General features: G+C 37.9%; 1 protein-coding gene across 6 annotated transcripts in view; it reads right to left on the reverse strand.

Moving 5' to 3' along the window:
- Positions 1–10,371: 10,371 nt before the first annotated feature.
- The window catches only part of LOC131433133 (glycerophosphocholine phosphodiesterase GPCPD1), a 36,318-nt gene continuing 26,124 nt past the window's right edge, over positions 10,372–20,565 (reverse strand). For 5 of the 6 annotated variants that reach the window (XM_058599965.1, XM_058599966.1, XM_058599964.1 and 2 more), the window contains 5 exons: positions 15,595–15,920; positions 14,759–15,529; positions 14,188–14,655; positions 13,986–14,132; positions 10,372–10,868 (listed from right to left, as the gene is read on the reverse strand). In XM_058599965.1, the coding sequence (XP_058455948.1) occupies positions 10,656–10,868; positions 13,986–14,132; positions 14,188–14,655; positions 14,759–15,529; positions 15,595–15,920 (1,925 nt within the window). In that variant the 3' untranslated portion in view covers positions 10,372–10,655. Of the gene's footprint in view, positions 10,869–11,052; positions 11,173–13,985; positions 14,133–14,187; positions 14,656–14,758; positions 15,530–15,594; positions 15,921–20,565 lie in introns of all 6 variants that reach the window. The other variant, XM_058599967.1, reaches the window with a different exon arrangement.

Raw genomic sequence — 20,565 nt, forward strand, 5'->3', positions numbered from 1 at the left:
AAAAATTTGCCGAAAAGTTCACAGTTCGTTCGATAATTTTATATGAGATTGGGTTTTATTTCATTTAACAGCCGAGAAATTAAACTTACCAAGTATGAAGGTACATTATTTACATGTTTAGTAGATAAGTACCACGATTACCATTGATAACGTTTTAACATTCATGTTTAAGAGTAAAGGCAGTGATATTTCTGTGTCATGAAAAAAACTGGTTATATTTTAATAGCAGGAAAAAATTATATTACAACTCGATAACAATTTTTCTAGAAACATTAAACTAACAAAATAATCTCTTATTAAAATAATTAAAAAATCATCAATTTATCGAAATATAATTTTCTAGTAATTATGCAGAAAACGTATCCATCGCAAATTATACCACAGAAATTCGGGGTCAAGTAAGAGTAAAGGTATCACATTCTATTTTGTCTGAATTATTGGAAAAGTGTTTCATTTGGTGTAATGTAAATCATCATCCAATGATATTGTTCTGGTGTGTGGTGATTTCAATCAGCCTCGCATCGTGTGGACGGAGGGAAGTGATGGAAATATTTACTCTAGCTCCTCTCAGCTCACCGCCGCTAGCACCGCTTTGATCGACGGTATGGATTATTTAAACCTTTTTCAAGCAAACCAACAAAGAAATCACAACGGACGTGTTCTAGATTTAGTGTTTGGTCCTCTCGAGCCACCATTAAGTGTAAAGAATAGCACCGCTCCACTACTACCCGTTGACCTTCATCACCCGCCCTTAACAATATCATTTACAATTGATCATGGTAAAGAGGTTTGCCGAACTGCTGTTTTGAATGAACCTCGAGAGTTGAATTATAGGCAAATAGATTTTGATGCCTTGATAGAATTTCTTCTAAATACGAATTGGGAACCTTTAAAGGTGCTCGACCATGTGGATGATATGGCTGTGCAGTTTATAAACCTATTGTTGGAGTGGTTCAATTCTAATTTGCCTTTCGTGAAGCGTCCCATTTCTCCTCCGTGGGCGAATTCTCGTCTCCGTGCATTGAAACGAGAGCGCAATCATTGGCAGCGAAAACACCGTCGATGGCGTTCTTCTGTAACTAAGCAAAACTTCAAGAAATCCAGTGATGAATATAGGTTATTGAATGCTGGTTTATATAAAACCTATGTAATGCGCATCCAGTTTGATCTACGGCGGAATCCTAAAAAGTTTTGGAGCTTCGTCAATTCGAAACGAAAATGTTCATCAATCCCTCCAAACGTTCGTCTTGATGGGGTAGAATCAACGGGTACATCAGATTCTTGTGAATTGTTCGCGAGATTTTTCGCTTCTGTCTTTGCTGATAGCACCGCATCTGCCAGCCAGGCAGAGACCGCCGCGCTGGATGTTCCTGACAGTTTAGTGGATATAAGTACATTTACAATTACTCCTGATATGATCGTTACCGCCGCAAAAAAGCTAAAAAAGTCATACTCTGTGGGACCTGACGGTATTCCAGCAGTAGTTTATAGCCGTTGCGCCCACGTCCTGACCGATCCTTTATGTGCAATTTTTAATAAGTCGTTTGAGCATGGTATATTCCCGACAATCTGGAAACAGTCTTTTATGTTTCCAGTTTTTAAAAGTGGTGATCGCCTGAATGTTCGAAGCTATCGTGGTATAACTAGTTTGCCAGCAGCGTCGAAATTATTTGAGCTAGTAGTTAGCGCTTCAATATTATCTCAAACGAAGACATACATATCCACCGACCAGCATGGTTTTATGCCTGGACGATCAGTGAATACGAACCTACTGGATTTTACATCGACATGTATTACGCGGATCGAAGAAAAGTCACAAGTTGATGCCATCTACACCGATCTAAAAGCTGCATTTGATCGAATAGATCATGGAATACTAATAGCAAAATTGTCTCGATTAGGCGCTTCGAGAACGTTTGTAAAATGGTTGAGCTCTTATCTATGCGACAGAGTACTACGTGTGCAGCTTGGCTCTTGTACTTCTTCTCCGTTCACGAATAAATCGGGTGTTCCTCAGGGCAGTAACCTTGGTCCACTACTGTTTGTGCTGTTCTTCAACGATGCTGCTTTACTACTTGGCGTCGGATGCAGATTGGTTTACGCTGATGACTTAAAGCTGTACCTGGCAGTCCGTGCTGTTGAAGATTGTGTCCATCTTCAGGAGCTCCTAGATATTTTCGTAGACTGGTGTCGACGAAACTTTTTAATAATCAGTACCGTGAAATGTCAAGTTATAACTTTTCATCGCAAAATAAATCCAATAGTATTTGACTATCAAATTGATGGACAAACGCTTGATAGAGTCGAATTTGTCAATGATCTCGGAGTTTTGTTGGATGCTAAACTCACCTTTAATCTACACCGATCAACTTTAATTTCCAAAGCAACACGGCAACTCGGATTTATTGCAAAAATTAGTCGGGACTTCAAGGATCCGTATTGTTTGAAAGCGTTGTATTGCTCATTGGTGCGTCCACTAGTTGAAAATGCGTGTTTAATTTGGAGTCCTTACCAACTGGTTTGGAATTTACGGATAGAACGTGTACAAAAGAGATTTATTCGATTTGCTTTGCGGGACCTTCCCTGGCGGAACCCACTGGATCTCCCACCGTATCCTGACCGTTGTCGCCTGATTGGACTGGAAACACTAGAGCGACGTAGAAAAATACAGCAAGCGTTACTTGTGGCTAAAGTGATCAATGGCGATATTGATTCACCAAAATTATTATCTCTCCTTGACTTCCGTGCTTCTCAGCGATCTCTACGCTCGACGAGTCTACTTCAACCAAGATTTCATCGTACTACTTTCGGACTACATGAACCAATGACAGAATGTATACGTGCATTTTCCAAAGTTGAGCATCTGTTCGAATTTGGGGAACCATCGCATAAGTTTGCACAAAAGTTATCAAGTGTTTCTTTTTTATAAATTGACCGTTTGTACCTTTTTCCTTTCATTTAGACTATTATTTGTCAGATGAATTATTTTAACAAATAAACAAATAAACAAATAAACAAATAGGCATTTCAATGGTAGGATATTTAACAGTAACGAATTTCATCATATAAAATAGTATAATTACGCGAATCTTATGGAGTTATCGTACTTTAGATCAATTTCTGAAATATACAAAAACTACGTGTCTTTAGTTCCGTCCAGAATTCTAGGCCTCATCAAATGAACTGAACTAGTCATTGGAACCACAGTGGCAAGCTTAACTAAAATCCACTAGATATTGTCATTTAGGTCTACTTGAACATTTGAAAATAATGTAATCTCTTTAAGGATAACTATGTTATCTCATTCCAATCGTAATTCTTTACCTACTTTACCTATAGGCCAAGTACACGAACTCGTCGACCATTTCGATTTCATCACCGTCAATCAAAACTCGTAATGGGTGGCTAACATTATCTTCTCTCGAGCCCCTGTTTTTCATGTACTTTGTCTTTGACACATTGATGTCTAGTCCGATCCGCTTGGACTCAACTTTTAGTCCGATGTACGTATCTTCCATCTTCTGGACTGATTTTCTGAAAATCGTACCACTCGTGTCTATCCTCGCTCTCCTTATCACATCGTTCAAAGCAATGTTGAATAGCAGACACGAAAGGTCATCACCTTGCCGTAACCCTCTGCGAGTTTCGAAGGGATTCGAGTTTATTCCCGATACTCGAACAACGCACATCACTCGATCCATCGTAGCCTCGACCAATCGTATCAGTTTGTCTGAGAATCCGTAGTCGTGCATGATTTTCCATAGCTAATCTCGATCGATTGTGAGGCTGATTTGAAATCGATGAATAAGTGATATGTGGGCACATTGTATTCATAGGCGGCGTTCAGCAGAGTGATCGCGCGCAATCCAGCTTGTCGCCCTTTTTGTAGATGGGACACACGATTCCTTCCATCCATTCCTCCGGTAAAATCTCGTCCTCCCAGATCTTGGTAACGATCCAGTGCAGTGCTTTCACAGTGCATTACCTCGCTTGGTAGTTGGTCAACGCCAGCGGCCTTATTTTTTTCAACCGGCTCACCTCCTCCTCGATCTCGATTAGGCGCTTCGAGAACGTTTGTAAAATGGTTGAGCTCTTATCTATGCGACAGAGTACTACGTGTGCAGCTTGGCTCTTGTACTTCTTCTCCGTTCACGAATAAATCGGGTGTTCCTCAGGGCAGTAACCTTGGTCCACTACTGTTTGTGCTGTTCTTCAACGATGCTGCTTTACTACTTGGCGTCGGATGCAGATTGGTTTACGCTGATGACTTAAAGCTGTACCTGGCAGTCCGTGCTGTTGAAGATTGTGTCCATCTTCAGGAGCTCCTAGATATTTTCGTAGACTGGTGTCGACGAAACTTTTTAATAATCAGTACCGTGAAATGTCAAGTTATAACTTTTCATCGCAAAATAAATCCAATAGTATTTGACTATCAAATTGATGGACAAACGCTTGATAGAGTCGAATTTGTCAATGATCTCGGAGTTTTGTTGGATGCTAAACTCACCTTTAATCTACACCGATCAACTTTAATTTCCAAAGCAACACGGCAACTCGGATTTATTGCAAAAATTAGTCGGGACTTCAAGGATCCGTATTGTTTGAAAGCGTTGTATTGCTCATTGGTGCGTCCACTAGTTGAAAATGCGTGTTTAATTTGGAGTCCTTACCAACTGGTTTGGAATTTACGGATAGAACGTGTACAAAAGAGATTTATTCGATTTGCTTTGCGGGACCTTCCCTGGCGGAACCCACTGGATCTCCCACCGTATCCTGACCGTTGTCGCCTGATTGGACTGGAAACACTAGAGCGACGTAGAAAAATACAGCAAGCGTTACTTGTGGCTAAAGTGATCAATGGCGATATTGATTCACCAAAATTATTATCTCTCCTTGACTTCCGTGCTTCTCAGCGATCTCTACGCTCGACGAGTCTACTTCAACCAAGATTTCATCGTACTACTTTCGGACTACATGAACCAATGACAGAATGTATACGTGCATTTTCCAAAGTTGAGCATCTGTTCGAATTTGGGGAACCATCGCATAAGTTTGCACAAAAGTTATCAAGTGTTTCTTTTTTATAAATTGACCGTTTGTACCTTTTTCCTTTCATTTAGACTATTATTTGTCAGATGAATTATTTTAACAAATAAACAAATAAACAAATAAACAAATAGGCATTTCAATGGTAGGATATTTAACAGTAACGAATTTCATCATATAAAATAGTATAATTACGCGAATCTTATGGAGTTATCGTACTTTAGATCAATTTCTGAAATATACAAAAACTACGTGTCTTTAGTTCCGTCCAGAATTCTAGGCCTCATCAAATGAACTGAACTAGTCATTGGAACCACAGTGGCAAGCTTAACTAAAATCCACTAGATATTGTCATTTAGGTCTACTTGAACATTTGAAAATAATGTAATCTCTTTAAGGATAACTATGTTATCTCATTCCAATCGTAATTCTTTACCTACTTTACCTATAGGCCAAGTACACGAACTCGTCGACCATTTCGATTTCATCACCGTCAATCAAAACTCGTAATGGGTGGCTAACATTATCTTCTCTCGAGCCCCTGTTTTTCATGTACTTTGTCTTTGACACATTGATGTCTAGTCCGATCCGCTTGGACTCAACTTTTAGTCCGATGTACGTATCTTCCATCTTCTGGACTGATTTTCTGAAAATCGTACCACTCGTGTCTATCCTCGCTCTCCTTATCACATCGTTCAAAGCAATGTTGAATAGCAGACACGAAAGGTCATCACCTTGCCGTAACCCTCTGCGAGTTTCGAAGGGATTCGAGTTTATTCCCGATACTCGAACAACGCACATCACTCGATCCATCGTAGCCTCGACCAATCGTATCAGTTTGTCTGAGAATCCGTAGTCGTGCATGATTTTCCATAGCTAATCTCGATCGATTGTGAGGCTGATTTGAAATCGATGAATAAGTGATATGTGGGCACATTGTATTCATAGGCGGCGTTCAGCAGAGTGATCGCGCGCAATCCAGCTTGTCGCCCTTTTTGTAGATGGGACACACGATTCCTTCCATCCATTCCTCCGGTAAAATCTCGTCCTCCCAGATCTTGGTAACGATCCAGTGCAGTGCTTTCACAGTGCATTACCTCGCTTGGTAGTTGGTCAACGCCAGCGGCCTTATTTTTTTCAACCGGCTCACCTCCTCCTCGACTTCTTGGAGGTCTGGGGCCGGCAGTCTATCGTCCTCCGCACGCGTTCCCAAGTTCGTTACCGCGCCACCACTTTCGTGTTCGGCCACATCGCCTTTAAGGTGCTCGTCGAAATACTGCCGCCACCTCTTGATCACAGTCGTTCGTTAGAAAATTCCCGTTGGTGTCCTTGCAAATATCGGCCTGTCGCACATGGCCTCTGCACTTCCTTGTGTCATTAGCACGGAACAACTGTTCCATTGTTTCGCGATCTCGGTCTTCCTCTTGACGCTTTTTTCTACGAGATACTGAGTTTAATCTGTTCCGCGCCTGTCTGTATCGTTCCTTGTTTACTCTCGTCCCGTGTTGCAGCTTGCTAGCCCAAGGTACTTATCACTCTCTCAGAGGGTAAATTTTGAAAAGGCGAATTTTGAAAAGGCGCACCATAGTAAAGTAAGTCATATTCACGACAAAAACGGGCGTTGTGTCGATTACGTCACTTACGTTCAAAAATCGAATTTTCCAGCAATTCTATTATTCCATAGAGAAAGTCAAATCCCTTAAACAACGAAATCAATTCGTCTCAATCAAAGCTCACTTTGATTGAGCTTAAGTTTTTTTTATTTTTTTTATTCAATAATATAATATATTTTTAGGCACACTGCTTAAGCTCTAAGATGCCAAGGGTATTTTCTCATCTTAATTAACGACTAACTTAACTTAGAATAGTATCATTAGATTATGTCGTCTCGGATTTTCGAAAATCCAGCTTTCAGCTGGCGATCGGCAGTGGTCGGTGAATTGAATATTGCATGAGTCTTCCAGATGGCGTTGTTAAATATCTATGGCCGCATCCTTCGGTTCCTGTGGGTCCGCGGGAAACACTTCCATGCTACGAAGGCCCGCATGCTGGTCTTCGAATGGAACGGTCTTCCGTGGGCGGTGATGGTGATGTTACGGAAGAGAATGAAAAAAAGTAAATATTTTGTAAAGTGAGGTAAAAAGGGGGTATCGAAACAACATGTCTGAAAACTACAGAGATCAATAATCGAAGCTAAAAAACCCTCTCATTCGATTATTGTGTTATTCTGATTTTCGTGAAATTCACAGTATTGATCACCTGACAATTCTTATTCAGCCAACTGCTCTTCCTTACATCTAATAAATAAGTGAAACAAAAAATTTGCCGAAAAGTTCACAGTTCGTTCGATAATTTTATATGAGATTGGGTTTTATTTCATTTAACAGCCGAGAAATTAAACTTACCAAGTATGAAGGTACATTATTTACATGTTTAGTAGATAAGTACCACGATTACCATTGATAACGTTTTAACATTCATGTTTAAGAGTAAAGGCAGTGATATTTCTGTGTCATGAAAAAAACTGGTTATATTTTAATAGCAGGAAAAAATTATATTACAACTCGATAACAATTTTTCTAGAAACATTAAACTAACAAAATAATCTCTTATTAAAATAATTAAAAAATCATCAATTTATCGAAATATAATTTTCTAGTAATTATGCAGAAAACGTATCCATCGCAAATTATACCACAGAAATTCGGGGTCAAGTAAGAGTAAAGGTATCACATTCTATTTTGTCTGAATTATTGGAAAAGTGTTTCATTTGGTGTAATGTAAATCATCATCCAATGATATTGTTCTGGTGTGTGGTGATTTCAATCAGCCTCGCATCGTGTGGACGGAGGGAAGTGATGGAAATATTTACTCTAGCTCCTCTCAGCTCACCGCCGCTAGCACCGCTTTGATCGACGGTATGGATTATTTAAACCTTTTTCAAGCAAACCAACAAAGAAATCACAACGGACGTGTTCTAGATTTAGTGTTTGGTCCTCTCGAGCCACCATTAAGTGTAAAGAATAGCACCGCTCCACTACTACCCGTTGACCTTCATCACCCGCCCTTAACAATATCATTTACAATTGATCATGGTAAAGAGGTTTGCCGAACTGCTGTTTTGAATGAACCTCGAGAGTTGAATTATAGGCAAATAGATTTTGATGCCTTGATAGAATTTCTTCTAAATACGAATTGGGAACCTTTAAAGGTGCTCGACCATGTGGATGATATGGCTGTGCAGTTTATAAACCTATTGTTGGAGTGGTTCAATTCTAATTTGCCTTTCGTGAAGCGTCCCATTTCTCCTCCGTGGGCGAATTCTCGTCTCCGTGCATTGAAACGAGAGCGCAATCATTGGCAGCGAAAACACCGTCGATGGCGTTCTTCTGTAACTAAGCAAAACTTCAAGAAATCCAGTGATGAATATAGGTTATTGAATGCTGGTTTATATAAAACCTATGTAATGCGCATCCAGTTTGATCTACGGCGGAATCCTAAAAAGTTTTGGAGCTTCGTCAATTCGAAACGAAAATGTTCATCAATCCCTCCAAACGTTCGTCTTGATGGGGTAGAATCAACGGGTACATCAGATTCTTGTGAATTGTTCGCGAGATTTTTCGCTTCTGTCTTTGCTGATAGCACCGCATCTGCCAGCCAGGCAGAGACCGCCGCGCTGGATGTTCCTGACAGTTTAGTGGATATAAGTACATTTACAATTACTCCTGATATGATCGTTACCGCCGCAAAAAAGCTAAAAAAGTCATACTCTGTGGGACCTGACGGTATTCCAGCAGTAGTTTATAGCCGTTGCGCCCACGTCCTGACCGATCCTTTATGTGCAATTTTTAATAAGTCGTTTGAGCATGGTATATTCCCGACAATCTGGAAACAGTCTTTTATGTTTCCAGTTTTTAAAAGTGGTGATCGCCTGAATGTTCGAAGCTATCGTGGTATAACTAGTTTGCCAGCAGCGTCGAAATTATTTGAGCTAGTAGTTAGCGCTTCAATATTATCTCAAACGAAGACATACATATCCACCGACCAGCATGGTTTTATGCCTGGACGATCAGTGAATACGAACCTACTGGATTTTACATCGACATGTATTACGCGGATCGAAGAAAAGTCACAAGTTGATGCCATCTACACCGATCTAAAAGCTGCATTTGATCGAATAGATCATGGAATACTAATAGCAAAATTGTCTCGATTAGGCGCTTCGAGAACGTTTGTAAAATGGTTGAGCTCTTATCTATGCGACAGAGTACTACGTGTGCAGCTTGGCTCTTGTACTTCTTCTCCGTTCACGAATAAATCGGGTGTTCCTCAGGGCAGTAACCTTGGTCCACTACTGTTTGTGCTGTTCTTCAACGATGCTGCTTTACTACTTGGCGTCGGATGCAGATTGGTTTACGCTGATGACTTAAAGCTGTACCTGGCAGTCCGTGCTGTTGAAGATTGTGTCCATCTTCAGGAGCTCCTAGATATTTTCGTAGACTGGTGTCGACGAAACTTTTTAATAATCAGTACCGTGAAATGTCAAGTTATAACTTTTCATCGCAAAATAAATCCAATAGTATTTGACTATCAAATTGATGGACAAACGCTTGATAGAGTCGAATTTGTCAATGATCTCGGAGTTTTGTTGGATGCTAAACTCACCTTTAATCTACACCGATCAACTTTAATTTCCAAAGCAACACGGCAACTCGGATTTATTGCAAAAATTAGTCGGGACTTCAAGGATCCGTATTGTTTGAAAGCGTTGTATTGCTCATTGGTGCGTCCACTAGTTGAAAATGCGTGTTTAATTTGGAGTCCTTACCAACTGGTTTGGAATTTACGGATAGAACGTGTACAAAAGAGATTTATTCGATTTGCTTTGCGGGACCTTCCCTGGCGGAACCCACTGGATCTCCCACCGTATCCTGACCGTTGTCGCCTGATTGGACTGGAAACACTAGAGCGACGTAGAAAAATACAGCAAGCGTTACTTGTGGCTAAAGTGATCAATGGCGATATTGATTCACCAAAATTATTATCTCTCCTTGACTTCCGTGCTTCTCAGCGATCTCTACGCTCGACGAGTCTACTTCAACCAAGATTTCATCGTACTACTTTCGGACTACATGAACCAATGACAGAATGTATACGTGCATTTTCCAAAGTTGAGCATCTGTTCGAATTTGGGGAACCATCGCATAAGTTTGCACAAAAGTTATCAAGTGTTTCTTTTTTATAAATTGACCGTTTGTACCTTTTTCCTTTCATTTAGACTATTATTTGTCAGATGAATTATTTTAACAAATAAACAAATAAACAAATAGGCATTTCAATGGTAGGATATTTAACAGTAACGAATTTCATCATATAAAATAGTATAATTACGCGAATCTTATGGAGTTATCGTACTTTAGATCAATTTCTGAAATATACAAAAACTACGTGTCTTTAGTTCCGTCCAGAATTCTAGGCCTCATCAAATGAACTGAACTAGTCATTGGAACCACAGTGGCAAGCTTAACTAAAATCCACTAGATATTGTCATTTAGGTCTACTTGAACATTTGAAAATAATGTAATCTCTTTAAGGATAACTATGTTATCTCATTCCAATCGTAATTCTTTACCTACTTCACCGTTATTCGTTGTTAAATTCGCTGTTGACGAGCAAGCTGCATCATTACAATTACCTTTTGCTAAGGTCGAGTTTTGACCAAGAAACTCGTGATGGTTAGTTTGATCAAAACGATTTTCTATGTCGATCTGCTGCAAAACTGCTGCTTGTGATTCGCGAGCGCCCACTAAAAATACACTTTCCTGAAAAGAAGGACAAATTTTGATATATAGCAAGTATATGAATACAAAATAAGAATAACAAGACTACGGAAAAACTCTCATCTAACTAACAAACAACAAAGAAAGGACTGAAGTATCGACATTCGATTGTCATTTTTCGAATTTTCCAGAAACAGTGGAACACAAAAGATTTAAAAAAATCTACCCCTTTTTCGCTTGTCCTCCACAACAAAATCAGGATAATTACGACATATACAACATCAACCGGCACATATATTTGAAATCAGTTGGATTGCTGTCCGGTAATTGCGGTATCACCCTCCACCTGAAATAGCCATTCGTTAAAGAAAGAAAAAAGAAAAGAAAAAATTCGCAAGAAAAAATTTAATTTTTTTTAGTATTTGTTTGTTCAATGATCAACAAATTTCAAAAACTATCTAGTCAATTCAATATATGATATTGAAGAAAAAAAAACGAGTCGGCTTGTGAAAACGTGAATGCTTTTTGATAAAACCAAGCAAAAGAACGGTGATTTTTTTTCACTGATAGATTTATTTTATGTATTCATGCGGGCAGTCAAAACAATAATTCGCTCTATTTCTATGAAATATGACAAATTTTCTATTGCGTACGCAAAGGAAGTGAAAAAATGTAGTGCTCAGGCTATTGCGACTTTGAGATTTCAGCATAACAACTGATGTTCGTCTCAAATTTATCTTTGAAATGTTATGAATATGTCTTTGCAACAGAAATTGGATAACTGATTTCTAAGAGTTGTTCACAGCAATGCGGATAGGAGAAACAGGATGCTGGTGAGATCGTTCCTTAGAGATATTTCACATTTTTTTCTTATTTACAATGTCTTATTAGATTTCTCTTTACTAAAAATCGGGCTAGACTAAACTCTGTCGGTTATTCGGGGAACGTTCGATCAATGGATCTATTTTTATTAGAGTTAAAGGATAAGTTTGAGACGCGCGCGTCAATTTTACAACCGTGCAGATCTTTCTTGTGCTTAACTAGGACGTATATAAATAAAGTTTAGACTGCAAGTAGGATCTATTTGGTATTTCATTATTTTGGTTAGAGAGTAGGCACTACTTCATATCGCGTTGTTGTTCGATTGATTATGATCGAGTGATATCTTGCCAGTATTACGGCTGTCTATTGAAAAAAAAAAACAGAACTCAATGAATTAAAAGTATGAATTGATAGCGAACCTCCCGACAGCCGGCTGTCCGAAGTTTTACGAGTTTCGAAAGAAATTTCGTATTTTAGTACAAAGCTAATATTTATACATAACGTGATAAAATTGCAACGTATTCTCGGTAGCCGGTTACCTAGAGCAATAATCACATGATAATATTATAACTAATAAGTAGATCACATTATCTACCAAGATAAATCCTGATCATTTCCTCGCCCTATTAACACCACTTTTTTCCTGTGACACTTGTAGTGATGCAGAGAATTCCTTGATCACCAGAAGCAACAAGTGTTGAACTAACATTCCTTCCCTTCCCATATTGACCTGCATGGGCGTGGCCATCTACTTTATTGATCAGTCCATGTTCTAAGTCAGTTTAGGTTGTACGTTAAGTATGATTTACGACTTCCCAAGTATCGTGCATTTGGTTCAATATGCAATTTCAACCGATTTCTGACCAATCGCGGGAAACTCACGGGCGACAGACTCTGTCAGCTTGGAGCGAAACCAATCTTCAGTTCAGCAACGCCATCGCACGGCATCACATTCAACATATCATGTCAATTGGATGGGTGCGCAGTGCCGCTATTTCGGCGCGCAGAAAAATTCTCCTCCCTACTTCTATGTACAAGATTCGATGCGGACTCGCCTGAGGGCGCCATGCTCGCAAAAAAGGATGTTGCCAATGATTTGTTATGGAAATGTGAGAGCTGGATATCTTGTTAATATGGTGTCTTTGCGGGTGGTCAACTGAGCTAAACTGTTCCGACATCTCGACATATGATACACATTTTTGATTGAATTAGTATTGTTTATCTGTCTATTGTAGGTCGAAGCTACGAATGGCTTGTTAGCATTCAAAAATATAAGTTACATGATTAAAAGAATGATTTATCCGCTGAATGAAAAGTTCCAAGCCAGATGAAAAATTCAATCTCGTTTGTCAGAGAACAGTTTGTATTACTTGTACTAAAATCTAACGAAGTATTGGTGTTTTTTTTCCGTTGGAGAATTCAGCAAAATAATTTGGAGCCTTGACTAATATGACGACTATTGGTTTAAAATATTAACTATCTTCAATAACTACATGGTGAGATAACTATGTGTCTATGATGACATTTGGTCAACAGAATGGTGTCGACTGAGTGCTATCGTCTTCTGCATTAGTAACGGAGTAAGAGGGTGCGAATTGGGTAGAACGTAACAACTCATTTGAAATGCGAAAATTATTAGAAATACTTCGAATAGGGCGAGTGTTTCGACTTGATGTCCTATTCCTGAAGTGTATGTAAACCCTTAAAAACTGTTTATAATATTCCTTGCATTATTTATAGATTATCATTTTTCATTTATACGTCTTATAAGTACGAATAATTGTTTGGGTATAAATAATCTTTCTATTCTTATCCATAGGGTTTACTATGTTGCAAGGGTGTGATTTGCTGCTTCCGAAGACTAAAGATTTTTCAACGTTGATTCAAACATTGTTCAATGATGATTGAATGAAAATATGAATTAGAACTTCAACAATAGAGTTAGTTGTTTCGAACTATGACTTCGTTGGATTAAATCATATAACAAGTCAACTACCGACAGTTTGTTTTACAATTTGAAAACTTTGAAGAAAAATTTCAATCCGGGGTAAAATTAACGATGTAGTATTTTTTTCAATCTAGGCCTCTAAAACAGATGAATTAGCTGAATGACGAAAGCCAATACAACACTTATCATTGGTGATTGAAATCCATTAAAAAATCGTATGAATAGCAACTATCTATATCGCAAGTTGAATTGTGGCGTTATGTGCGAAACGTGCTTGAAGATGAAAACAAACACAGATATACCAAAACTATGCGAACAGAACAACAAGCAATTCAACATAATTACACGAATGTAGATAACACAAACATTTGAATACTTGAACGTCTTACCTTGACAGCTTTATCAGAATAAATGTCCATCTTGTCGTAGATAATGGCATGGATACCAAGGCTTTTCAAATGTTTTATTGTATCTTTACAATTGTTATCGTCACCCCAACAGAAAACAATCAATCCTTTCTCTGTTGCTAGATTCACCTGTGAAACAAACGTGTTGAGAAATATAAACTCGAAAATCAAAACGGAAACAAACCTGAGTTTGATCTCGCAGTAGATCTTCGGTGTGTGCCACGATGCCCAGCAATTCGGTAGCACATGCATTTTTTACTGCCATCTCAATAGAGTTACAACGCGGATCGTGGTAGCTTGGATATTTACTGGTCACGCCTAGTGTAAGGAACATCACTGGATAAAGATTCTGTTTGAAACGCAGCATTGTGCAAATATCAGCGTCGAAACAGGAGAACACAATCCGACGACTGCCAGCCTTCTCTAGAACGACTTTCAAAATACAATCAACGTATAAGTTCGGATCAAAATGTAATTCTGATTCCATCCTGCCGTCTTTCAGTCTTTGAGACCACTTAATTTCAATATTGAAACCACAGTTAGGATCGATTACTTCCAGCACGTCGGCTAGTTGTGGAAATGGCTGGTGTTCATCAAGATCCTCATCGAAAAATTTTGCTTCTCGATTTCTACCCTCAACGACATGGTACACCTGCACTCGAGGGAGCGTTAATGTTACATGTGTATGCAATACGGTTGATATGAATGCTTTTGGTTTTGGTTTTTTAGAAGTCAAATGATAATCAAGTAATTACCTTCAAATTCTTCAATTGTTCTAGCGTCAATTCGTGCATGGGCAGCTCTAGCATATCGTTTGTCTCTAGATTGGTTTTTCGTTTAAGAGATACATAAATATCGAAATCGTGATAGATAACAGGTACTAGATCTTTGCTAAGCTGCACATCGAATTCAACCATATCAGCACCATGCGCAACGGCTTTCTTCAAAGAAGCTATTGTATTTTCGCGAATCACATTGCCTTCACTGGTTTTAAAACTAGTGCCAGAGCCACGATGACCAACATCCAATCCTGTCCACTGTTTATCCCAATAGCGAACGAACGATCTTTCCAAGTTGCATTTGGATGGCAGTAATGGAGTTACCTTTAAGTAGTCAATGCGCATCATACCTAAAGGTCGATGTTTGCTCGCACATGTTACTGGAAGTTCTAAAGTTCCTTCAGATTTCTTAAGAAAATTTGGCAAAATGTAGTGATAGCCCAGGTGATACGGTGGTTCGTTCTCTTTAAACCGAGAACTGTAAGCATAAAGATCCACTAGATAGGCAACATTCTCTGGTTCGCCAACAGTCACGTTAAAAACAATAAAATCGTCTGGATAATAAGGGCATCCAAACTGGGATTGCTGTTCAAATGTAACGTTCTGATTTCGTAATGAAAGTACTTCTGTAAAGGCATATGCTTGATGATCGGTTCCATTTTCTCGTGTATCATTCGACAGCGATTCCTCAAAGGAACTTGTCACATTTTGGGATTCGGCATTTATGCGCAGGTTCATTGGTGTAATCTACAATTAAATGATAATGTAATAATTTTGAATTAATTAATTCCAATTTTATGATTAGCACTTACCTTTACATGCAACAATCGATTTTTTATGCGTTCTTTCACCAAAAACGGATTATCAAAAAATTTAAACTGTATTATCGTTTCTGTTGTAAGCCACCCTTTATCTAGTTTGATCAATCCATCAATATCTCCCAATGTATCGAATTTCGTACCTTGTTCACTCGTGCTAATAGGACCATCCATAGGAAGGGTCCGTGGAGTGATGTGTGTTTCGAAGCGACGTACATGTACATTCTCACTGCTGGGATCGATTGAACAGATCAAATAACGATAGGAGATAGTAAGGTTCTGAGGTAGATAAATCTCCAACCACCAAACGTTGTTGCTATCTATAAACGAAGAAATGTATATACTAACTAAATTAGAGATTTTGGTTTTGATAATTTGGAAATTTTTTATCAAAATTCGTGCTTTGTGACAAATATGTATAGTAAGTTTATTTTCGGGTCGTCATAATCGCTCAATCGAACAGACTTTTTTTTGCTAATTTTGACAAAATTTGGCAGCAGTTTCATTCTGTTGTTTGTAACAAAGTAAAAATGCATCAACCGAGAGGCGAATTTATCAAGAAAATGCCAAAACGACACTAAATCAGTGAAATTCAAGACATAAATACGAAATTAGAAACAAAACAAACCAAGTACTGTAACAAAGCTGAAATATGTAACTATAGAATCACTTAAAATGTAAATTATATAGAGATGTAAAGAGTAGGAAAATAAAGAAAAAAAACGTGTTTAAACCACCTAATAGTGAGATGATACCTTTTTTAAACAATTCGTCTGTTTTTTTTTGCATGAATATTCTTCGGTGTTTAATTCTCATGGCATTATTTGAAGGCCATCGTCCAAGTACCATTCGCGCGGGTGGTTTTAGGAAATTATCGATGGAAATTTGCTGAAGCGCATCGAATGCTCTCAGAAACTTACGGTGATGCTGTTCTGAGTAAAAGAACGTGTCGGGAGTGGTTTCAACGTTTTAAAAATGGTGATTTCGATGTCGAAGACAAATATGGTGGTGGAAGAGAAAAAACCTTCAAAGATGAACAACTAGAAGCATTGCTTGATGAAGATTCATGCCAAACCCAAGAAGAGCTTGTCGAATCGTTAGGATTGAGTCAGCAAGCTATTTTAATTTTGATAAGACTCGGAAAATCCTCCGAATTTTTCAGCCATTTTTGCCCCGCAGATAGATAAATGCTTTTCGAAAGTCTGTATGTTTTTGGTTTTGGCAAATTTTCCAAAATTTCCATCGAAAATTTCCTAAAACCTCCCGCGCGCATGGTACTTGGACGATGGCCTTAATGACCATCGTTTTAAGCGGCAATTTGAGATTTTAATCACTCATTACCCTGTAACGTGGAAACTGCAAATCGGATCGAGTTTGAATCTAAACGTGTGACAATCGATTGAGATGTAGAAGTAAGTTGCTATTTATAATTGCAATAGTTTTAAGTCTAACTTCTATATCGGTTTGAATTTAAAAAATTCATCACCCTGTAATTTTGTATGGGACCAGTCTTTCAATTCGAATTATTTTTTACGAAATTCGATTTGGCCTTTTTTGAGAAAATGATTGAGCTTTGAGAAACAAATCTGCAAACCCGATGAACCTGATTAATTTATGTGAAATGGACATTGTTATACTAATCAAGTGTCAGTAGAATCGTAGCACTAGCCATGCAATGGTTCTGTACACTCTGAATCGGCTGCGAAGTCTGTTGAAACAGAAGGTCAAATTCCATTACAGGAATGTAACACCAAGGCTTTGCTATACTAATCAACCGGAAGTTGGATCTGACTAAAAAGCAAGACCTTTTATTTGAATCTTAGAGAGTTCTTAGATTTCTTTGATCGGTTCAGCCATCTACGAGAGAAAAATGAGTTACACTATTTTAATTTCGTTTCACCTATCCTGTAGTTCCGGAACCAGAAGTAGGATCCAAACATAATTCAGGAACCTTGTTTGGGAGTATACGACTTTTCATATGAATCTGAGTTTGTAGAAAACGGTTGAGTCATCTCCGAGAAAATTGAGTGAAATTATTTGTCACACACGCGTTTGCTGATCTCGACGAACTGATTCGAATGGTATATGGGTGTTATGTTCTTCCAACATTATTTTCTGTGAGTAGTTTAAATTAACATAATTATGGAATTGCTTTCAACTCGAAAATTCTGCCATCATCTGGTTTACATATGTCATATTCGAACGATTATGTTGCCAAAAACGAACCGTGCTAAAATCGGTCCGAGGCAAAATGTCATGAAAAAGGATGCTGTACACAGTCTTTTTGGTACTTAGAAACAATTGTATGTAACAGTATAAAAAATCGTGTTTCACGTTGCTCCCAAGCATTGCTTTGTCATACAATGCACAAAACTCCTACTGCTGGAATAGGGGGAGTAGTCGCTTAAACAAAAATATGGATATCTTCGTTAAAAATGGACGGATTTTAACAATCGATGGATTGTTAATAGCTATTACCGTGTCTGAAAACATATTCTATGTCTGAAAACATATTCTATTTTCAAGGTCAAGTGTGACAGATATTGTCAAAAACTGAAAATTTTGACATAAAACTTCGTAAAACTCAAAAAGTAAACATCGGATCTCAAAACCATTCAATAGCGTTCTGGGTGACGGGGAGACCTTCCATTTGCGACTTGTTTGATCCAAATCGGTTCAGCCATCTCTGAGATCTCGACCTCTTTGTTGTCATTGGCGTTGTATACTGGCTGAGATGTGCGAAAAACTGCACAAAATTTGACCACCAAAAAGAAACACCTGAAGCGTAGCTGCGATGTGCCATTTTCTTTAAAAAGTAATAAGCAGGGAATAATTTATCGATCAAAACAAAATAAAATAGGTTATATTAAGGATATTATCGCGAGGACTCTACTCGAGTGTTGTAAATTTAAAAATAGTCCCCGGTACAAAAATAAATTTTTTCCTGCTCATAATTTATGAGTTATGTCATAAATATATTGTATGAGTCATAAAATTGAATTTGACTTAAGCCTACGAGCACACTGCCACAACATGTCTCATGACATTTATATTTCAATCTGGGATTACGTACTTTGAATAATATCACGGTACGTAGAACCTACATACATATTTCAAATTTTTCGACAAGAAAACAGCTAACTTTTCGTCTTACAGAGACCGTTTATGGGTTAAGGAAGGCTTGCGAACGTGCTAGGTTTCATGGAAACTGGATTATGCAACTTGTTTGAAAATACCGCAGAAATCTCTAAAAAAATACAAAAGCGTGAAGGGGGCAGTATTTAAAATGCAGCCAGCATCTGATCTCAAAGTACCCGAAATGTTGAGCGTCATTCTTGTTTAACCAGAAACTTGCATCGCACCACCTTGAAACTCTCGAAACAGCTCCATAATATTTATTCATGTTTTCTTCGGCTTTCTTCGCCGGTTAAAGCCTCAAATCATAATGTTTTTTTTTGTGAGAATGTGCAAATGTTTGTTTTCCATTCCAAACATATCTGTCTGAATATGAATTTGCCATAAGATATAATCTTTTTTTGCGAATGCAGTGCTTTTTGGCGTTTATGTAGGTTACTTTTCAGGTAAACACGTCGGTCGGACAGAACCTGACAACTGGATTCTTTTTCCTGGAAAATATTTCTCTTCTTATTCCGGATGCTCCCTCTTGTTATAAATAATACATCCCTCTTGACTACTGTTGCCAGTTATACATTTTGACAAGCTTCTCTTCTTATAACATGTTATTTATCTCTTGAATACATTTAGACAAATATATCATCAGCTAAAAATATAACTCTGAATTAATTTTGATCAGATGTATGTTTTAAGGTAAGTTTAGATGAAATAGTTATTTAATATTCCAGTGATTGTTGAATGTACTCATATACTTTGCATATTGACAGGAATTGAAAACGTATCGAACTTGCATCCAATTGAAATTAATAATTTCAAAAAGATGATTAGTCAGCCCTGTTGGGAAGCCATGTTACTGTGGGAAGCATCTTTCTGTAAATTAAAAACAAAGAAGAACAATGGCTAACAAAAAATCTGTATAAAATGTTCATTACGACCTAAGTAACAAGCGTAAACAAACCGAGATTTTTATTGCATTTTGTTAGGAATGTCCTAATACACGCACTACCCAAACACCGTTTCTCGATTCACTATAGATTCACTAAAAAATCTGTCAACACATTTGACGTATGTCGAACTCAATGAAAAATAATCATTAATGCTACTTTCGTCAATTGGCAATGTTTTGACCAATGTACCAAACCATAAACAAAATTGTATGTGCGGACTTACGACAAAAAAGTTTTCCACGAAAAGCAGATCTAGTGTAATATTATGAAATTGAGACTTGCTGTAGAATTGGAGATATTTAATGGGATCGAGTTGCTATTAAGCTTGTTGAAAAATACGCTGATTAATTTGGAAAGAAACTGATTTGTTTCCAATTGTAGAAACCGTTTTGAATCCTTCGTCAAACAAAAGCGCAAATTATCAAAACACACTAAAAACGAGCCGACTGTTTTTTTTACTTGACATGCAAAACTAGCTCTTACTAATGTTGATCAAATTACAAAACGACGTAAGTGTCGTTTTTGCCTAAAAGTTATCTTTGTAGTTGAAAATTGTGAATTAGTCACTATGATACGTTGCATTGGACGATTTAGTGAAAAGATGAAGCTGTTTCAATTACTCATTTTTAAATAGGATTTAAAATTGTGCGATTATTTTTCAACATCGCTTTTCTCGGTTCAGCTGAAATGTTACATTCGTCGTTTTGAACATTTTATGCAGAAATGTGTTATTAGTAACTAAATATTAATTCAATGACTGGTTACCACACTTCCCACCAAATTATCGATCCGAATATCTTCATTACGATCAACAAATTAGGTCTCTACTCAATTTATTTCGTGTGAGCTGATCGTCCACCGAAAACCCGATATGTTGGCTACG

This window comes from Malaya genurostris, chromosome 2 (assembly GCF_030247185.1).
Source record: "Malaya genurostris strain Urasoe2022 chromosome 2, Malgen_1.1, whole genome shotgun sequence".
Taxonomy (NCBI): Eukaryota; Metazoa; Arthropoda; class Insecta; order Diptera; family Culicidae; genus Malaya; species Malaya genurostris.